The 18,288-nt window shown below is 48.4% G+C and overlaps 1 protein-coding gene across 6 annotated transcripts in view; it reads left to right on the forward strand.

Annotated features, from left to right (window-relative positions):
- Nucleotides 1-2,095: 2,095 nt before the first annotated feature.
- MECOM (MDS1 and EVI1 complex locus) overlaps nt 2,096-18,288 on the forward strand; it is a 48,411-nt gene continuing 32,218 nt past the window's right edge. For all 6 annotated transcript variants that reach the window (XM_071438103.1, XM_071438105.1, XM_071438107.1 and 3 more), the window contains exons 1-4: nt 2,096-2,608; nt 4,148-4,282; nt 14,507-14,609; nt 16,363-16,579. In XM_071438103.1, the coding sequence (XP_071294204.1) occupies nt 14,561-14,609; nt 16,363-16,579 (266 nt within the window). In that variant the 5' untranslated portion in view covers nt 2,096-2,608; nt 4,148-4,282; nt 14,507-14,560. The remainder of the gene's footprint in view (nt 2,609-4,147; nt 4,283-14,506; nt 14,610-16,362; nt 16,580-18,288) is intronic.

An 18,288-nucleotide genomic window follows, 5' to 3' on the forward strand; every position in this document is an offset into this window, starting at 1 on the left:
AGCCCCGGCTTGAGGGCATGAGCCTTCCTCCCCCTCTTCCTCCTCCTCTGGGTTACAGCCGAACCGCTGGGAGCGCTGCATGAAGGGGAATTATTTAAAAAAGGGGGTTCCCCCCCCAAAAAAGCGGAGCGGCGGCCGCGCTGGCGCTGGGGGCGCGTCCCGCGGTGTCCCGGCGGCGAGCGCCACCCAGCGGCGGCGGGCGGCGCTGCGGGCGAGCCCCGGAGCGGGCCGGGCCGGGCCCCGCCGGTACCGGGAGCCGCTTTTGTTTATCCACCGGCGCTTCCTCCCTTTGTGGCACGGCCCGGGGGGAGGGAAAGGGGGGGCTCCGGCTCCCTATCGGGGGCTCTGATCAGGCCGATGGGCTCGAGCAATCAGTTTCCCAGATTACTTGTATTTAATACACAATGCATCATAAAGCAAATCCCTCATCCTGACAGGGAGAAAATAGAACAGCTCATAGCGCGAGCCGGGCCAATTTATGGCTAAATTAAAAAAAAAAAAAAAAAAAAAAAAAGGGAAAAAAAGAGAGAGAGGGAGGAAAAATAAGAAGGGAAAAAACCACCCCAACAATGGGGAGCGGAGGGAGGGCAGGAACCCACGGCCCCGCACACCGGGCGGGCTCCGGTTCCCAGGCCCGGGCGCTCTGGGAATCTCCCACCGGGTTTTTTGAGGTTAGTGACAAAGGATTTTTTTTCCCTTTTTTTCCTGTCCTACCTACCACCACTGCGTGCGGGTTTTGGTTTTGGTTTTTTTTTTTTTTTTTCCCCGTCTCTCTCCCCTCGGACAATAGCCATTATCTGAGCTAACAGGTCAATGTCACAGATAACGGGCCGCTGAGACGAATCCATCAGCATCTCCTGTCACTCGGCTTCTCGCCCTCCCCCCCCGCTCTCCTTCCCCGGCCCTTCCTGGCCCCCCAGGGAAGAAAAATTCACTTTTAGTCTGAAAAATATATCTGCACTTAAAAAAAAAAAAAAAGAAAAAAAAAGTGGGTGGCACTTCTGTATGGTGCAATAAAAGATACAGCTCAGCCCTGTTATTTTTTCTTTTTCCCCTGCCCTCTTCCCAAAGCACGTATACGAGGATCTCTCCGTAGCGAGCCCGGGCTGTTCCAAACTTTGCGGCTTTGCGGCAGGGTTGGATTTCGGGTCCATTTAAGCCGGGAGAGCCCCGAGCCGGGGGAGCTGCGCTGCCCCGCGGGAGGGAGCGGGCCAGGCCCCGCCGCCCCCGCCGGCAGGTAGAGCCCGGCCTCCCGCCGCTCCATTCATGGGATTCGTTACCAAAGAAATAAAAGCAGAAAAAAAAAAAAATTAAAAATCGTTTAGGAAGCGGCGGCAAGCGGGGCCGTGGTTCCGCGGCACCAAACGGGGTCGTCGCGAAAATTGGCCGAGGGGGAAAAAAAAAAAAAAAAAGAAGTTGCATTTCATTAAATATCGTTATTAGTAACCAGAGTGACGCGATGACGGGAACAATTCGGGTAACGCGCCGGGCGCGCCTGCACCCGGAGCGCTGGGAGCAGCCGTCGGGGCGAGCGCGGCGCGGCTCCCGCTCGCCGCAGCCCCCGCTGCGGGGCGGCCGCGACGGCGCTGCGGGCTCCGGGCACCGGGGCGAGCGGCGGCGGCCAATAAATAGAGGCGAGCGGCGAGGGCCCGAGGCACCGCGCACCGCCGGGCCCGGGCGGGGGATGCGTCCGGGGGGGCCCGGCGGGGGCTGCCCCCGCGGGCTGCCGGTGAGCCCCCGCCGCGGGGCCGCTCCTCCGCGACCTGGCGGTGACCCCCGGCCGCGGGGCCGCTGTCGCTTTAAGCGCGCCGGGAGCGCCGCCGCCGCCGCCCCGGACGGGGGGGCCGGGGAGGAGGGTGGTGGGGGGGGAAAGGCGGCCGGAGCGGCCGGGGCTGCCCCGCTTTAAAGAGACAGTGCCCGAAAGGGGAGCGGCGGGAGGGCACGGCCCGACGGGGTGGGCGGGGAGGGGGGGCGGAGAGGGCCGCGCCGGGCCGGGCCGGGCCGGGCGCTGCCCGGGGGTGCGGCGGGGAAGCAGCGCCGCGGGCAGGCTGCGAGCGTGGGGAGGGGGAGAGCCGCCCGCCCGCCCGATCGCCCTCCCACGCGCACTCACTTTTCTCCCATCCCCGGCGGAGAAGTGAAAGAAGTTTGTTTTGTTGAGCGGTGCGCTGTGGGGTTTGTTGTTGTTGTTTTTCTTTTTCCTTTTTTTTTTTTTTTTCCTTTCCCCCCTTCCTCCTTTCCCTGAAAAGGCTTGTGTGGGTTTGGGGTGGTTTTTTTTTCTTTTTTTCCCCTTCCTCCCCCTTCCCCGATAACTTTTTTCGCACACGCCGCCCCAAAGCCAGCCGATAAGACCAGGAGGGGCCGAAAGGGGACGGTGATGGCGAGCCGGCAGGAGCCCCGCCGCCGCTGAGCCCTCCGGGGCCAGCAGCCCCCGCCCGGGCCCCGCCGCCCCCCGCACATGGTGGAGCGCCCCGCGCCGCGCCCGCCGCTCCCCGGACCCCGACGGCCGCGGCCTCCGCCCGCGTTTAACGCCGAGATGTTGCTTCCAGCCGCCTGAAGGATATTTGTCCCTCTGCCCCCTCCCTGCCCCCGCGGGTCCCGGCGACACAAGGTAAGAGCGGCGAGCGCGGCGGCGGTGCTGCCACGGCCCCGCGGGACGGGGCCGCTTTGCCCCGTCGGTGCCGCCGGTCCCGGGGCAGAGCCCAGACACCGGGGAGTGCGGGGTGAGCCCCCCTTCCCTCCTCGGGGCTTTCTCCGAAAGGGAGAATCAAACGTCCCGTTCCCAAGAGCAGCCGGAGGTGCGGGCGGCGGGGCAGCGTGCGCGCCCGTGGGGACCGAGCGCGGCCGCGGGGCTCTGCGGGGCTCTGCGGGGTTCGGGGGCCTCCGGGCTGGGGGCGAGGCTTTCCAAATTCTCTTTTGGAGGAGAGGGCAGAGCCCGGTTCGGCGGGGCGATGCTCGGCTGCCCCGCGCACCCTCCGCACCCCCATCCCACGGCCCGGCCCGATCGCGGCCGCGGGGACAGCGCGGGGGTGCCCGGGGCAGGTCCCGCGGGGACGGCGCGGGGCTCGGTCCGGGACCGCCGAGGGGCCGGGCAGGGACCTCCGTGGGCTCCCGGTGAGCGGGCAGCGGCAGCGCCGGCTCCGGCCGCGGCTCCGGGCGCTCCCCGGCGGGGCGCAGCCTCCCCAGCCCTGCGCTTTCGTTTGGGGCGTTTCAGGTCGTTTTCTTTATTTTGCTGTTAAAATGGGGTGGCTGCTGCCGGGGGCAAGGCGAAGTTGTTACAATTTAGCAGTCAGCTCCCCGGGAAGCTGTGGGAAGTTTGGGATAGGCCGATGGTGAAGCTTGCGAATAATGATATTCAGTCCACTGTAATGATTAGTAATTTGTCATGATATTAGAATAGAATGTCGTCTTTAGCTTGTCCACGAGTAGTCTCATTATATTTGTTTATTGTCTGCATAATTGGAACCATTTATTGGTGTGTATTGAATACTGCCATGGTTTGCATGAGTGTTTACATTGTTTTTCATTTATTCTCTTTATTTTGACATAAGGAGTTCTGTTTTTTGCTTCGATTAAGGGGAGGGATTTAAGTGTTGCACAGGACTGTTTGGGAAGTGTAATGTTAAAACAAGATAAATAACTCTGCCTACCAGATAAAGTTTGCTTCAGAGCAACAAATATAAAAATTCTAAATGGGTGCTGCAATCAACATTAATCCTGAAACAAAACAGAAACCTACAATGAAGCCAACACCATCTATTTTAATAATTTTTGTTATATTCTTGTCAGATTCTTATTTAATTAAAATAATAACTTCAGACACAGTCATTGATGAATGCATAGAAAATCAGGTGCTTCAAATTAACATAGTGTTTCATTGCAATAATTAGACAACATTTCAATTACTTGTAAACATTTGTCAAGACGTTTTTCAGAACATTTGTTGTCTTTTTATTATTATGTATGTATTCTGACAGTTCCTAAAAAAATCTCAGCAGGGGAACATATTTCTGAATAAACACACCATTATTATTATTATTATTATTATTATTATTATCTGCTTGTTTATCTGGAAACCTGTGATTTATCTTTTGATTAGAATACTCAGCCAGCGACAGAAAGATTTACTCTTTCTTATTCTTCTTTTTAGATATTGGATGAGTTTTGCAATGTGAAGTTCTGCATAGATGCCAGTCAACCAGATGTAGGAAACTGGCTCAAATATATCAAGTTTGCTGGATGCTACAATCAGCACAACCTTGTTGCCTGTCAAATAAGTGATCAGGTACGTGGTGTTCACTTTCTGGACTTACTTTTCAAAGGAACTTTCACGTGTTAATGGAAAAAAAAAATAACAGCATTTCACAGCAGCTTTTGGCCTGTTTGCTGTTATGGCAAAAGATAAGGTACAGATGGAAATGCAGAATGGAATAATTTTGATTAGGGGCGGTAGAAAATACGAATTTTCAGTTTTACATATTGTTGTTCAATTCATGTATGAGTTTTTTTGGTCTTATGTCTGATAAAATTCAGGGCTGCTTTCTAAGGGATACAAAGGCATTATGTGCTGATTTCGAATTAGGAGCATTTTCTGGCTCCTGTTGCAGTCCACTTGGATTGCTGTGTTAAATCGTGGAGTTGGTTGGATGCTGTAACATGAATTTAATGGAAAGAGGGGAGGACACAAAAGTGATAATGTTACCAGTGTACTTGCATGTGTGGGGCTTTGGATTTGAATGCACACATGCATGGATATTATTGTGCTTTCCCATACACTTTGCTGGAACTCGTAGTACTTATGTGCTGAATCAGGGTCTTCGGTGGTTTCCTTTTTCTTTTCATTTATTGCACTGAAATCCACTCTTTGTTGGGCTGAAACATTATTTATCCTTGTGTGTTGGAAAAAAGGCTGGGATAGGCAGAGGAAGAATGCAGTAAAGCAGTAAAGCATTTTGTTTTCAATTATGCTGATGAATTATTAGGTGTTTCCTAAATCAGGGTTTGCTTTTGTCTGCGGATAACACAGGCCATTATGAAATATTTTAATGGGCAAAGTTAGGCTGAGGAAGCTTTGCTTCTTTAAAGTAAAATACCTAAAACAGCAAAGCAACAGCTGATTGTGAATTCTTGTTTCCAATTTAAACTTCTCTACCTGCAAGATAGAATTCGATTCATTTAATCAGTGTTTCATTTTTCACCACTTAATTAACTGCATCAGGTGAATGTTAAAGATTATCTTTAGCTGATTTAATTGCCTTGACAGTATTGAAAGAAGAATCACAACCAGACACAAAGCTTCAATTAGAAATCATTCTTTCTAATCAAATTCCATACGTATAGGAAATGAATGTGAGGGAGCCTGCTATTTCCAGCACAGTGCTACATATTTACCTCATGTGAGATAGCTGATTAAAACTGGGTTAAATAACTTTCTCAGAAACTATGAGAGAAGATCTTTTTCATTTCCAACTTTTACAGTTCAGCCCTGAGCACATGTAGCATGGAACGAGCCAGCGGACTGAGAGATAATTTCTTTTCTATACAGCAGCTGGTTTAACTAAAGAAACCATAAAGGTTATTAGTAAAAGCAAGTTACATTTTCCAAGCTGAAATACGCTTTGTGCTGAAAAACGATAAATTCTCTCCGTGCAGAGCGTTTATGGAACAGTGATAGGAACGGGAAACTATGTGGATTAATTGAAACAGAGAATTCAAGTATTTTACATTGAGCAGGAGCTGGTGTAGGTAGGAAAGATCAGAAGAAATCACATGCATTGGTCAAGCAACTCACTGTCTTTGGGTCGGTGCTGGGGATCTGCAGCTGAAAGTGCAGGCGAGGCTGAGCCATCAGCATCTCCCTCTGAGCGCACACCCGCGCTTTGACGTTTTTGGAAGGAAAGTTATGGCGCTTTTAACTTTCTCTTTTTTTTAGTGTTTACATTTCTGACATTTGGTAATGGTGGCTGTACTGCTGCCAATAATTCCCTTCATTCACTGGAGACTTGTTATTTATTTTGCACAGTATCGTGCTGTTCATAATTCCATATTTTTATAGCATTTTGTTGCTGAGATTTGCAAATTAAGATTTGGTTGTCTTTCAAGTAGCTTGTTGTGATCTGGGTGCTGTCAGCAGGAGATTGTTGTTCATTTGGCCCTCTGGAAACGCTGCACACTTACCCACAAAATCGTCCGCGTACTCCAACGTTTTATGACCAGAGCCTAAAAAGTTAATGCTAAAAATGTGCTCTCGAATCTTAAAGCAAGAAACTCTTTCTAACAGCTCCTCCTTCTGCTTTCTTCTGGCACAAGCTCACCAGAGGTAATATAAAATATAATGGGGAGGCAAACTGGGAAATGGACGTTACATGGCCAAACGTGTGCGTGTACAAGGAGTGACAAATGCAAGTCAGGGCTGAGTGTGCACATAGACTGTGTGGGGCTGCCTGGGGTCACTCAGCCTTGGTAGCTCCTGGAAAATAAAAAGGGGAAAAAAAAAGAAAAAGAAGGGAATAAAAAGGAGAAATAAAAATAAGGTGAAGCTGGGGATGTGTGTCAGTGGTTGTGGCTGGAGCTGGAGGGCAGGGACGATGCAGCCCAGCTGGTACAGGGGAGCCCAGCTGAGCTGGAGCCACAGCCAGTGCTGGGTGCAGGCGTGGGGGGACACCCCAGTTCTTCCTGCCTCCCCCAGGGACACAAAGCAGCTCAGCAGCCCTGGCTGCACAGGGAGCATCCCCAGTCTGCGCTCGCTCCCGAGCCACTGACACTCGATCAGCAGTAATTGTTCACCTCTAATTGCTTCAACTCATCTGTAAAATTCACAAGCAAACATTGGGCTGTACCTGAGAAGGTGAAAGATCCTTCCAGTGCTCCCAGCCTCATGCTGCCCACAAGTTTATACTACTAAATTCGAGCTTGACTGATAGGTATGGTTGCCAGACTGCTTGAGGCAGGATTGAGATGAACTCAGGGCGGTGTGTAATCTGGTCTCTCTGCTGTGTTCTACCTGCAGTATTTAACAAAAAGAGGGAAAGAAAAACATTTTTTTGTCATTTTCTCTCTTAGAGTTTTTTCAGAGACATACCACCCCACCCCCTGACTCACGGCTGGGGTTAGGTTTCATCACTTAGGATCAACTTTACAAAAGGCCTGGGCTCTTTCTTATGACTGTATAAATGAGCTTTGCTGAGATGAACAGCTCGATAATGGTGGGATGCAGTCAAAACATGCACGCTGGATGCAACTCATGTTTCATTTGATTGCAGCTGGAGTAGGGCTTAAAAGCTGCATTTTTGTACTTATTTTTTTTCTAAATCTCGAATGAGGTCAATCTAGGATTTCTTTTTGCTGTCTTACTATTATCTCCTGTCACATCCAATCTAACCTGAACATATGTAATTTTAGGTGTATATCAATAACGAAATTCCACAAACTGGGCACTCAGTTTTTTTCTTTTCCCCGAGGAGACTACAGTGTGTGCAGAGCTGCAGAGAGCCTTGTCACTGTTCTTGCCCTGGAATGTGCTTTTTCAGCTCAGAGTCAGTTTAGGATTCTAGAGCAGTTTCTGCTAACTTGGACGACTCCTCTCTGTTATCGTTAAATATCTATTAGTTCAACTTTTTAATGACTTCAGAATGATTGGGTCTGTTAGGCTTTCTGGCAGCGCTGTCAGCCCAGAAAAAGCATTATTTTTAAAGATATATGTTAATGGAAGTGCAGTTGCAAATCAAGCAGTGGCATGGCAGCGTCCGTCACACATTCCAGGCTGAGATCACGGTCACCTTCAAACTACAAAATTTTTTTTTTTTTACTTTTTTATTTTTAGAAAGATTGTTGGTAGCTGTTGAAGTTAAAACACCAGAATATTGTTTTTGTCTTGCTTATTGCTTGCAGAGTTCTGACAGTGATCCAGACACAAAGTGCTGTGAAACTGACCTGGACTTCCAGATCCCTTTCCCCCCAACAAAGCAGCTCCTGAAGAGTCCCTTTGGTTTATCCACGGAAAACTCAGAGTGACTCAAGATCACTTTACTGAGGTTTTAGATTGCTGTGCGTGCTCAAATAGGTTTTTATTGGGTTTTTGTGTGCGTGTTTTGTTTCCTTGCCTTATACTCAAGTACGTGCCACTGCAAAGGGAGCAAAACCAGTAGTATCACACTCTTAACAACATGCCCGATGTCAGTAATATAAACTTACAGGAGTGAACCTACTGCTGTAGGTTCCATCAGATCTGATCCCACCTTACACGTTTTACAAACTTTTTTAATCTGCAGGCACAGCTTCATGTTTCAGGTTTTACGGCCGCGGCCCCCTGTCCGTGGCGGGCAGGGGCTCCTTGCACAGCCACCTGCAAAAGTTGTGTATTTAAGGAATAGTTTTGAGGCTTTGTTGTCAGAGAGTGAAATTAAGGTTTTGGCTGTTGTGGGTCAGGAGGGCACGCACACACTGAGCTCACACAGGGCTCTGTTCTGCCATGATTCTTCCTGTGAATTGCTGGTTATTAAGCAAATAAAGCTTAATCCAGCTCCCACTAAAAATCTGTCTCCAGTGGAGCAGGGATGTTTTAGCTTGGAGCTGGTGGAATGAAGAGCTGCTCAGTGGTGATTTTCCACTTGCTGCAGTTAGAGCTGAGGCTGTGGGTGAAATTCCTGCCTGGGCTTTATGACTGCCTGTGTTATCTGGAATTTGATGCACTGGTGGTGTTACTGCTCTCAGCATTGGACTGTCCTGATGTGACCTAAAGTAAACTCTTTAGAACCAAACCTAGCAACTTGTTGTTGCCATTTCTGCAAAGTGATGAGGTTTTTGTTGCTGATTCATGTTTCATAAAAGTGATAAGGGCTTTTCTGTGATGAGGGCTGTCAAATCCTACTCGTCTGCTCGTTAAAACGTAGAGAATTATGGGCAACCACAGAGCCAGGACAAGACTGCGTCTTGCTTGATATTGGTGTGGTTCATGATGCAGGTTCATGGGTGTTAGAGGGCAACAGATTGGTTAGATCAGCTCAGGAGAACAGCTGGGTGACAGAAATGGGGGTCTGGTGTCAGTGGTTAGTGATCCCTAAGGAAGAGGTTCTGCAGGACCAGAGCAGCTTGGAGGAACCAAGGCTTTCACAGAAGCTAAAATTCACTGACAGTGGAAGAAGACCTGAGTTGTACTGAGGAGGGAGGTGGCCTGCAGCTCCCCAAGATGCCAAAAAGGGGGCCCTGCAGGGAGGTATCCTGCAGTTCCCTTCTTGTTTTGGGGAGCAGGAGGCACTTTTTCCCTTACAAGGTGGAAGAGTGAGGATTCCTGGAGCATCCTTCCTCCAGTCTTTCCTGCATAGAGATTTTGGGGCATTTTGGAAATGAAGAAGGAAAGGATTCACAGCCCTGGTGCTGAGGCACTGTGGTGCTCCCCTGCCCTGTCTGCAGGGGGAAGGGGAGGGTCCTTGGAGGGTCCTTTCTCCCCACCGGGCTCCCACTTGTGCCCCCTCACCCCTTGCATGCAGAGACTTGCTGACTTTTGCCTCTGGGTTTTTGCTGAAGTTTTCTTTGGGCCCAGTACAGCTCTCAGACAGGACTCCTTTACCTTGGCCCTTGAAAAAACTCCAGTTTGTTTCAATTTATCATTTGCCTGAGTATAGCAAAAAGAACCTGGCTCGGGTTTCATCACACAGCTCTCCAGCTGCACAAGTTGTTCATCACAGGAGCTAAAATTGAAGCTGTTCTATTTGGACCTTTTTCTTTCTTGTTTTTTCCCTTCAAACTCTTAATTACAGCTTGTTGTGGAGCTGTGTGTCTGTTTGTCCTTCTCATTTATCTGGTGGGTGTAACTCCTGATTTTGATGGAGCTCCTTGGATGTAATGCTCATTAGTAGTTTTTGGACATTTAATTTGTTTTACTTTTCAAGCAAATTCCCCTCTTGCTCTGAAGCAGTGTGGAGGTGGATGCCAGTTGGCAGCATCCACTCTGCCTCTTGGGGACATTCCCCAGAGGAGCTGGGAGATGGGGCTGCCTTGCTTGGGGTGGGTGTACCCATGGAATGTGGTCCAGTGAGCGCTGGTGGGGCTCACCAGGGAGCAATCCACTTTCGGGGTCTTCTGTTCCATCCCACCACCCCAAGCTGGGTCCTCCTGTTTGCACCAGTGCAGGACAGGATCCCTGGGTGCCTCCCCTGTGGTGGGAGCTGTGAGTTCAGCACGTGGCCTGGGGGTTAAAGGACAAACTGCATCCACTTAGAGAGGCATCTCTAGCCTGCCCTAAAATCTGAATTTCCCTGGCAGCTCTGGAGCACGTGCAATGTTCCCCAAAGCTGTAGGCAGGAATAAAGGGTTTATTTGGATGCACCAGAACACAGCTCCTCTTTGGGGCATCACAGATGTGTGCATGGCACTTCCTGCCTCCGCCTGCACTCAGTGACTGAGTTGCTGCTTTTCCCCCCAAAACTTTACCTTCAGTTAACCCCTCCTGGTTCTGGGGGATGCTGATGGGAGCAGAGGGGGGTCCAGGCAGGGCTGGCAGGGGCAGGGGGATGGCTGGGGTGCTTCAAAGCACGGGGGCTCAGTGGCTGAGCGTGGCCCCAGCCGAGCTCGCGGGGAGCGCGTTTCGCTATTATTTCAATTATTACAACTTCCTGAATAGGTCGAAGGTCGTTCATAATTCACGCTTCTGTCATCTTTACACATGCCAAATGCAGTCTATTAAGCATAAATAAAATTTCAAGTGCCTGACCAGGAAAAGTAAACTGGGATTCATAACAATGAGGCCTTATTCATCCATTTAAAAGTGAATTGTGTGTGTTCCTTTTTTTTTTTTATCCCCCCTCCTCTTTCCCTTTATGGCTTTGCAGTTTGGAAGCTTTTATTTCTGCTCGGTAGCACAGATCTCTGACCTGCAGTGTGGGTGTGGGCAGGCACAGAGCACTGATGAGCCAGGCCTCCCCCAACTTCTCCCCACCTCAGACCCCCTGAACTTTGAAAGTGTTTCCAGACCTGAATCCGATTTTGCTCTTCCTACATAAACTATAGTCACACACCGTTGATCCCAGGGCATGTGAAATGAGCATCTGGACTTTGCTTTTATTTATTTTTTTTCTCCCCTTCCTCTGGTTGTTCCTCTCCTGTGCAGAAGCTCTTCCTATACTTGTTCTCAAGCAGACCCCAGTGCAGGTTAACCCAAAAAAGTTGGCGAATGCAGCAGCATCAGTCAGCTGGAGAAATGATAGCCAGAAAATTGAAACCTTTCATTAATTATAGTAAACTCAGGACTGTGTGCCAGAAATCTTCAAGCTTTGCAATTGAAAAATCCACTTATTTTATGATAGCATTTCCTAATACCAAAAATACTGCCCGTGGTAGAGGTGCTGTTCTTGCAACACACAGACAGCCCAAGGGTACCTGTGGGGCTGGGGGAGTATTTGTGAGGTTTCCCATCTGGGGGCTGCAGGATTTCCCCCCTCCCTGCCTCCTCTGGGTCATCTGCTGCTGCCTCAAAATTCAGGCAATGTGGTTCATTTCAACAGTTGGCTTCTCACTTTTTCCTAGATAGGGTAACCCCAGGAGTTTTTAGGTGGGAAGAGTGAGAAAAAAAAGCTATTCATGTGAAGTAATAAGGACAGCTTTTAAAATCAGAATAAATTTACCTGCATGACTGTTTTGGTTTAAACTTCAATATGTTTCATTTTAGATTCTCACTGCAATGTAAATTGATGTATAAAGGGTTAGTGCAGGTGAATTTTTTTCTGTATATACAGAGATTTTAAAAATTATTTTTAATAATAATTAAAGTTAATACTCCAATAATGTGAAAATGGAAATCTGTCACTCAGCCTTTTTTTTAGAGAATGTTAGGGTCTGAGATGCAAAATAAAGAAACATTACTCAACTTAAAAAATAGAGTTTTTTGAAACACTCATCTTGTTTCCCTGCTGAGGGACAGAGAGGCTGGCCAGGCAGTTTCTGATAGGTAGCTGGGTCATTTTTGGATTTCTGATTTGGATTTGCTCCTGCTCGGGGCTGTGTCCCACAGCTGCAGGGAAGATGCTGCATCGTCCTAGGCTGCCCCAAGAGCAGCGATGCTCCCCAGCACACTGTGAACAAGACCCTCTTTATGCCCCAGTCCATGTGTCCTCCCTCTGTGGTGAGAGGTGAAAAGGTCTCTCCAGAAACCTCTGGTGGGACAGGGAACATATGGGAGAAGGCTCTGCTGTGGTTTTTGTTTGTTCCTTGGTGTGGGTGTAAAACCACCCCAGGAAGAGCAGCAGTGTTTACCTGACTGGGAAACAAAACCTGGGAGAAGAAGCAAGTCCTGGGCAGAGCAGAAGCTTTGGCACAGTCCCTCTGGGATGGTGGAAGTCCTTCTGTGTCCTGGCTGTGTGCTGCTCCTTCTCTGTCTTGTCCTTCTGCTTCCACCCCAAGATGGAGATCCCCAGAAATCTCTTCAGTCAGTGTGCACATATCATTATTCCACACATTATTGTCACCCCAGACCAGCCAGCAACTGGGCCTATCTTCCACAGATCCAACTGCAGCTTACCTTTCAGATGTGCAGAGGCCATTACACTTCTGGGATTGAAAATCCACTTTTCAATACGTCCATCGTAACAAATTGAAAACCATGCATTGCTTGCTGCAGATATTCACTGGATGTGGCACTGCCATCAGGTTTATTTGCAGGAGGTAGAAGCTGGCTCCATTTAAATGTGTTTTGGCCTTTGATGGGATGAGCTGTGTTGCCTCAGTGCAGCCCCAGCACCCTGAAGCTCTGTGTCCTTTGGCACTGACAGCAGCATTGGATCCACAGGGGGTTGTGGTACCAGATACTTGCTTGGCTGCATGAAGGGACCTCCACAGGACACTGCCAGGCTCTCTCGGCCACCAAAACACTCTGTGGAGTTTGAAATCCCCTTGACTGGAGATACAAATGGGAAACCCAAGCAGCCCAGGCTGTTGGTTCGATGAGGATGGTGTGGGTTAGGAGGGAGAGTGGATCACACTGCACAAAAACTCCTTCTCCTGGTTTTTATGGGGAATATTGGCCACAAGCAGGGGGTTGTGGCACTGGTGCCTTGTGCCTGATGTGTTTTGCCAGTGTCACCTGGTGAGGGTGAGCCCCGGGGTGTGGGATGAGCATCCTCCACTGCCACTCCCTGCACTGTTCTCCGGAGGGGCTTTTGGGACAAGCTGCAGGAAAAAAAAAAAAAACAAATCTGAGGAAATACATCCAAATTGGATATTTTTAAGTGTTTATCCCGTTTAGTGGGCACGGCTTGTGCAGGCAGAAAGGATTAGGCTGTACGGCCACCTCCTGGAGGACACCGGTATGTGCTGGCTGCCGGTGGGCGATGATGCTGCGCTGTGCCTGGGCAGGGCGAGCACCGCCCTGGGTCACAGCCCTCGTGTGACCCGGCCGGGGAGGCACCCACCACCTCCAGACACCTGTCCCTGCCTGCGACAAACTCACCTGTGTGACTGTGATCGCCGGGGGTGATTTGCTGCCTCTCTCCCCGTGCACTGCAATCAGCATTGAGAGTTAAGAGTTTGGGAGCAAACCTTTTAAAAATACTGAGAAAAAGCAAAGGCATCATTTTTTTTAGCGTAGGAAACATAGCTGTCATGTGGTTTTGTTTAACAAGGCCCGAGGAAGTTACTAATATTTATTTGAGCTGCTTCATGGAGCTTTTTAGTGCTCTTCACGTTTCCTGCTGGGACAGAAAGCAGCCAGATGGATTTTGGGAATTTCCTTTCGGCAGAGTCTGGTGGTGCTGGTTTGTGCTTCCTCTGGTGCAGGGACCCAAGGGAGGGTGTCCCCTTTGCCCTCCCCCACAGCCTCCTGCCACCCCAAAGGGCTCCTTCCCACAGCCCAGCATCACCTGTGTAAGGGGACATGGTGTCACCAGCCAGGGCCACCACCAGCAGCTTTGACTGCTCATGGTGTTTCTTCATCCAGGACTGATTTTTCCCTTGGTTTCCATTTGAAACTGAGGAATAGCCAGGTGCACTGGTTCTTACAAGCTTCACTCCTCACAGATTTTTGGACTGTGTAGATGGTTGGAATGGAGGGCTGGATGGCTATGGCTTAACCAGCAGCATCTCCTTGTGTCTGCTTTAGAATTATAAAAACATCAAGGCTGGAAAAGATGTCTGAGATCATTGAGTACTTTTCCCCAGTGCAACAGGAGTTCCTTCCCTTACCAGGATCACTCAGGGATGTGTTTTATGACTGCTCTTTGGTTTGGTATAACTCAGCAGACAAGTTGCTGGTGATATCTGCAGTCACTGATATCACTGAGTTTTTTTGCATCAGAGGCTGTTGAAAGCAGTCCTTTTTATCCTCACAGATCCCAAAACACAGCGACTTTGGGGCTGGAAGGAGCAGACTTGCCGTGGTCAATCAGCCCCTCTCCATCAGTACATCATGAGTGGGCAGGCTCTGGCCACGAGGTCTGCCACACTCACCAGCAGGTTTGTGGTGCTTCTTTGCCTGTTGTGGTGCTTACCTTGCTTTTTCTTTCTATTTTTTTTTCCCCAGATATTCTACAGAGTGGTAGCAGATATTGAACCAGGAGAGGAGCTCTTACTGTTCATGAAGAGTGAAGATTATTCACATGAAACAATGGCTCCAGACATCCACGGTTAGCCTCTTCTTACTGTTTCATCTGACAGAAAGTATCACTGAAATTAACCCAGAATTTAGGAAGACTTTTTCTTCTGTTGGAATCTGGGATGGCTTCACTGCAGAGAGGAGAGCTGGACTGTGGTTGCATTTGTCCGTCTTCTGCCCTTTTGTTCCTGATTGAAACTTGATTTTTTTGTGGGGCTGCAAAAGAAGAACAGCAGTCCATGTCCTTATCTGAAGATTGTGCTGCTCCTGCAGGAGCAGGACCCTGGTTATAGATTTTTTTTTTTTTTTCATTTGGCCAAACAACTGTGACCTTGAAAAGAGGAAATCTGAGGTTGTCAATGTTGCTGTCACTTGTGAGGACATCTCAGCCATTCTTACTCCTCACACTTGTCCTTTACTCATCCCACACACAGATTCTTTGAAACTCCTGAGTTGTTGCTCAGATTTATCCCCCAATCTCCAAAATCTCCTTTAGCTGTGATACCAGTGGATTATCAGCCACAGTGGGACCTGGGTGTGGGATATCTGCTTAATGCCCAGCATGTTGCAGTTTATGCCCAGAGGGACATTTTACAAATTTTCAGGGATTCAGGGACAATGCACAGGGCAGGAATTATAAAGGTCTCCACTTTCTTGTAACTGCTTGTATATTCTTGTTCTCTTAAGAAAAAAGTAGGGGTTATACATTCATTCCCATTTGGTTTTGTGTTTGGATTTTTTCCCCCAGTGTTAACTTTGCTTGGTTATTGCTGAAGGTGTCCCCCTGTCCAGCACTCTCTTCTCCCTGCCTAGTCCCCATGGTCAAGTAGCTATTGTATAAATGACACCAGAGGAGATCTCTGCAGTCACATGCAGGATCATGTCCCACAGGGCTAATTTAGAAGCAGACTGAGCCAAAGTGTTGCTCGTGGACAGCCAAGAACAGAGCCCCATGACACTTTCTCTGGATCAGCTCAACTGTCAAGTAGCAACCAAGAACATTCACTGGGGATCCCAGCCAGTGCCTTTCTGACTCAGAGCCTCAGGGCATTTATATCTGGAACCAAACCAGGGTGTCTGGTTCCTTGTATGGACCAACACTAGAAAATACAGCAGAAAAAAAAGTCATTGTGGGATGCTCTTCTCCAAGTTTGCTTTTTTTTTGGGATTTTCTTCAGCTAATCTATTCTTTTGCAGGAATTACTAGTTAAAGCAATGCAGTACTCACTCCAAAGTAATACTTTGCTGATATTCTACACTTTCCAGCAAGAAATTATGACCAAATTTTTGGAATTAAAAGCAAAGAATTTAACTTCATGCATCTCTGGCTTACTTTGAACAGGGCAGGGTGCTGCAGAAGGACTGTGATGAAAGTGAAGAGGCTTTTAAAAGCTCTAAACACCCTTTTGGCTATTTTAGATGCTGGTGTTTGTGTCTGAGTCAGTCCCTTTCATTGAGAAATGGAGAGACTGGCAGCCTCTGCTGGATGTCCATGTTAGACCCTGTATAATTCCATTTAGGATGGTATTTAAACACTTGTCCTTGGTATTTAAACTTCTGCCCTAAGCCAGGGTTAGGGATTCCTGTTGGATGTCACCCAGGCAGTTTTAACATTATAAAGCATTCTTAGAAATCCTTCTTTCTTTTGAGGTTCTTCTCCTTTTTTTTCTTTTTATTGAGGAGCAATCCATTAACCACACCACCATCCAGCTTCTGGTGGGGTGGTGGTTAAGGATGTGTGGAAGCTGAGGTGGTGTCCCTGTCCCCACCCCTGTGTGTTGCAGAGGAGCGCCAGTACCGCTGCGAGGACTGTGACCAGCTCTTCGAGTCCAAGGCTGAGCTGCTGGACCACCAGAAGTTCCCCTGCAGCACCCCTCACTCCGCCTTCTCCATGGTGGAGGAGGACTTCCAGAAGAAGCTTGAGAATGAGAGTGACCTGCAGGATGTGCATGAGATCCAGGAGTGCAAAGAGTGTGACCAAGTCTTCCCAGACTTACAAAGGTAGGAGAAGGTGCTCAAAACGTGATTGAATGGGGCAGATTCTTGTTCATTGGGTGGCGTTGGGCAGTGTGTGTTCCATGTGTCTGATTTTCAGTCTGAGGGGTTAATTCCAAGGGGCTGATGGAGGCAGATCAAGTCAGAAGAATTGCCTGGGTGAGGCAGGACTCTGGTCTGGGAGGTTTTTGCATGTTGGGAGTTATTCAGTGTTAAAGTTCTTTTCTCCCTGCGAGTGAGAGGACGATATCTAACATATGGGGATCATTGAGGAAATGTAAATTTAGCTTAAAATATTAAATATTGAAGAGAAAAGGCAGAAAACAAAGAAGGAGTCATCATAAATAGATGGGAAGTACTGTGAGAAAGAGTGAAAAATGAGAGTGAATGCAGCCGTTCTCTGAACTGCTGAATTATTGAAAGGCTCATACACCACGCAGACAGTTCACTGCAAAAAAGGGCCAAAGTGTGCTATATCCAGATTACATAAAACCAAGGGCCCAAATGAGCTGTGCTTGAGGGTGTGAGTAATTAGATGGAGAAATAGCTGGGCAGGAAGATGGGGGTGCTGGGTCCAGGAGTGCCCAGTGCTGATGGCCAGTCACAGAGTCCAGGTGCCACAGCCAGGGACAAGAATCTCTCTGGGTCTTATGGCAAATTTATTTACATGATGGAAAGTCAATTGTTATAAAAGTATTAGGAGGAGAAGCCAGAATTATTCCCCCCCCTGCCTTCAAAAGAAGAAGAGGGGTAGAAGTAAGAGCATCTGCAGGGTGAAATAATTTCCATTTTCCGTGGCTGAGAATGGAGGTTGCTCTTTGGGCTACACAACCCAGACAAGGCTGTAACCCCAGCAGGTTTGGTCACTGATTCAGCAGAGATCAGTGGGAAGTTCATGTGAAAACAGTTTGGGCATCCCAGGCTAAAATTCCCACTTTCCAGTGGGTTTTCTGTGAATCCACTCTTGCATTATGTAGTGACCTTCCCTCAAGCAGTGGTGTGAGTTATGACTCTGTATGTGAGCAAGCAATACAGCTGTTTAAAAATACATATTTGCTAAAAATGAATGCTAAAAATTCAGAGACAAAATTTAATTTAAAGATGTGCAACAGAATTTAGGTGGACACTGAATATCCTAGTAATAGACTGAATAAACCACTAAGAAATGAATGACTAAACAACCACACAATTGCACACAGTTAATAATAATCATCAATAACAGCTTCAGTTGCAGTGTACCTTATCTAGAGGCTTCTTAAACTCATCCTGTCCTACTCCAGAGGAGTTATTCCTTATCTATTACTGCTGTAAGAAAAATTGACTCCCATCAAAGGAGTGGATTTATAGCAGGTGGTGGCATCCAAGGTGTGTTTAGAGGGAAAGTCATAAGGCAGAAATAATTCAGACTGCAGGGAAGAATTACCAGAATGAAATAGTGAGAGGTGTATGAAATAATCTCCTTGGGGAGCTATGGCAGCAGCATCTCCTGGAGCATTTGCAAGTGGCCTGGCAAAACATGAGAGGATGTGTTATTCTGGTGGGGAGAAGGAGGTTCTGCCTCCTGGCTGGGGTGAGCCTGGAACTCACAGGACTTATTTCTGTCAGGACTGCGCCTTTGGGGCTTTTTAATTTTCTTTCTTTTGGCTGTAACTATGTGCTCTGCTCTCTCCTCCTCCTGTAAACCCCCATCTCACTGAGCCCTGCTCCTGTTTCCA

The sequence above is a fragment of the Agelaius tricolor genome, unplaced genomic scaffold (assembly GCF_023055355.1).
Source record: "Agelaius tricolor isolate 1412-34295 unplaced genomic scaffold, bAgeTri1.0.p SCAF_12, whole genome shotgun sequence".
In the NCBI taxonomy this organism is placed as follows: Eukaryota; Metazoa; Chordata; class Aves; order Passeriformes; family Icteridae; genus Agelaius; species Agelaius tricolor.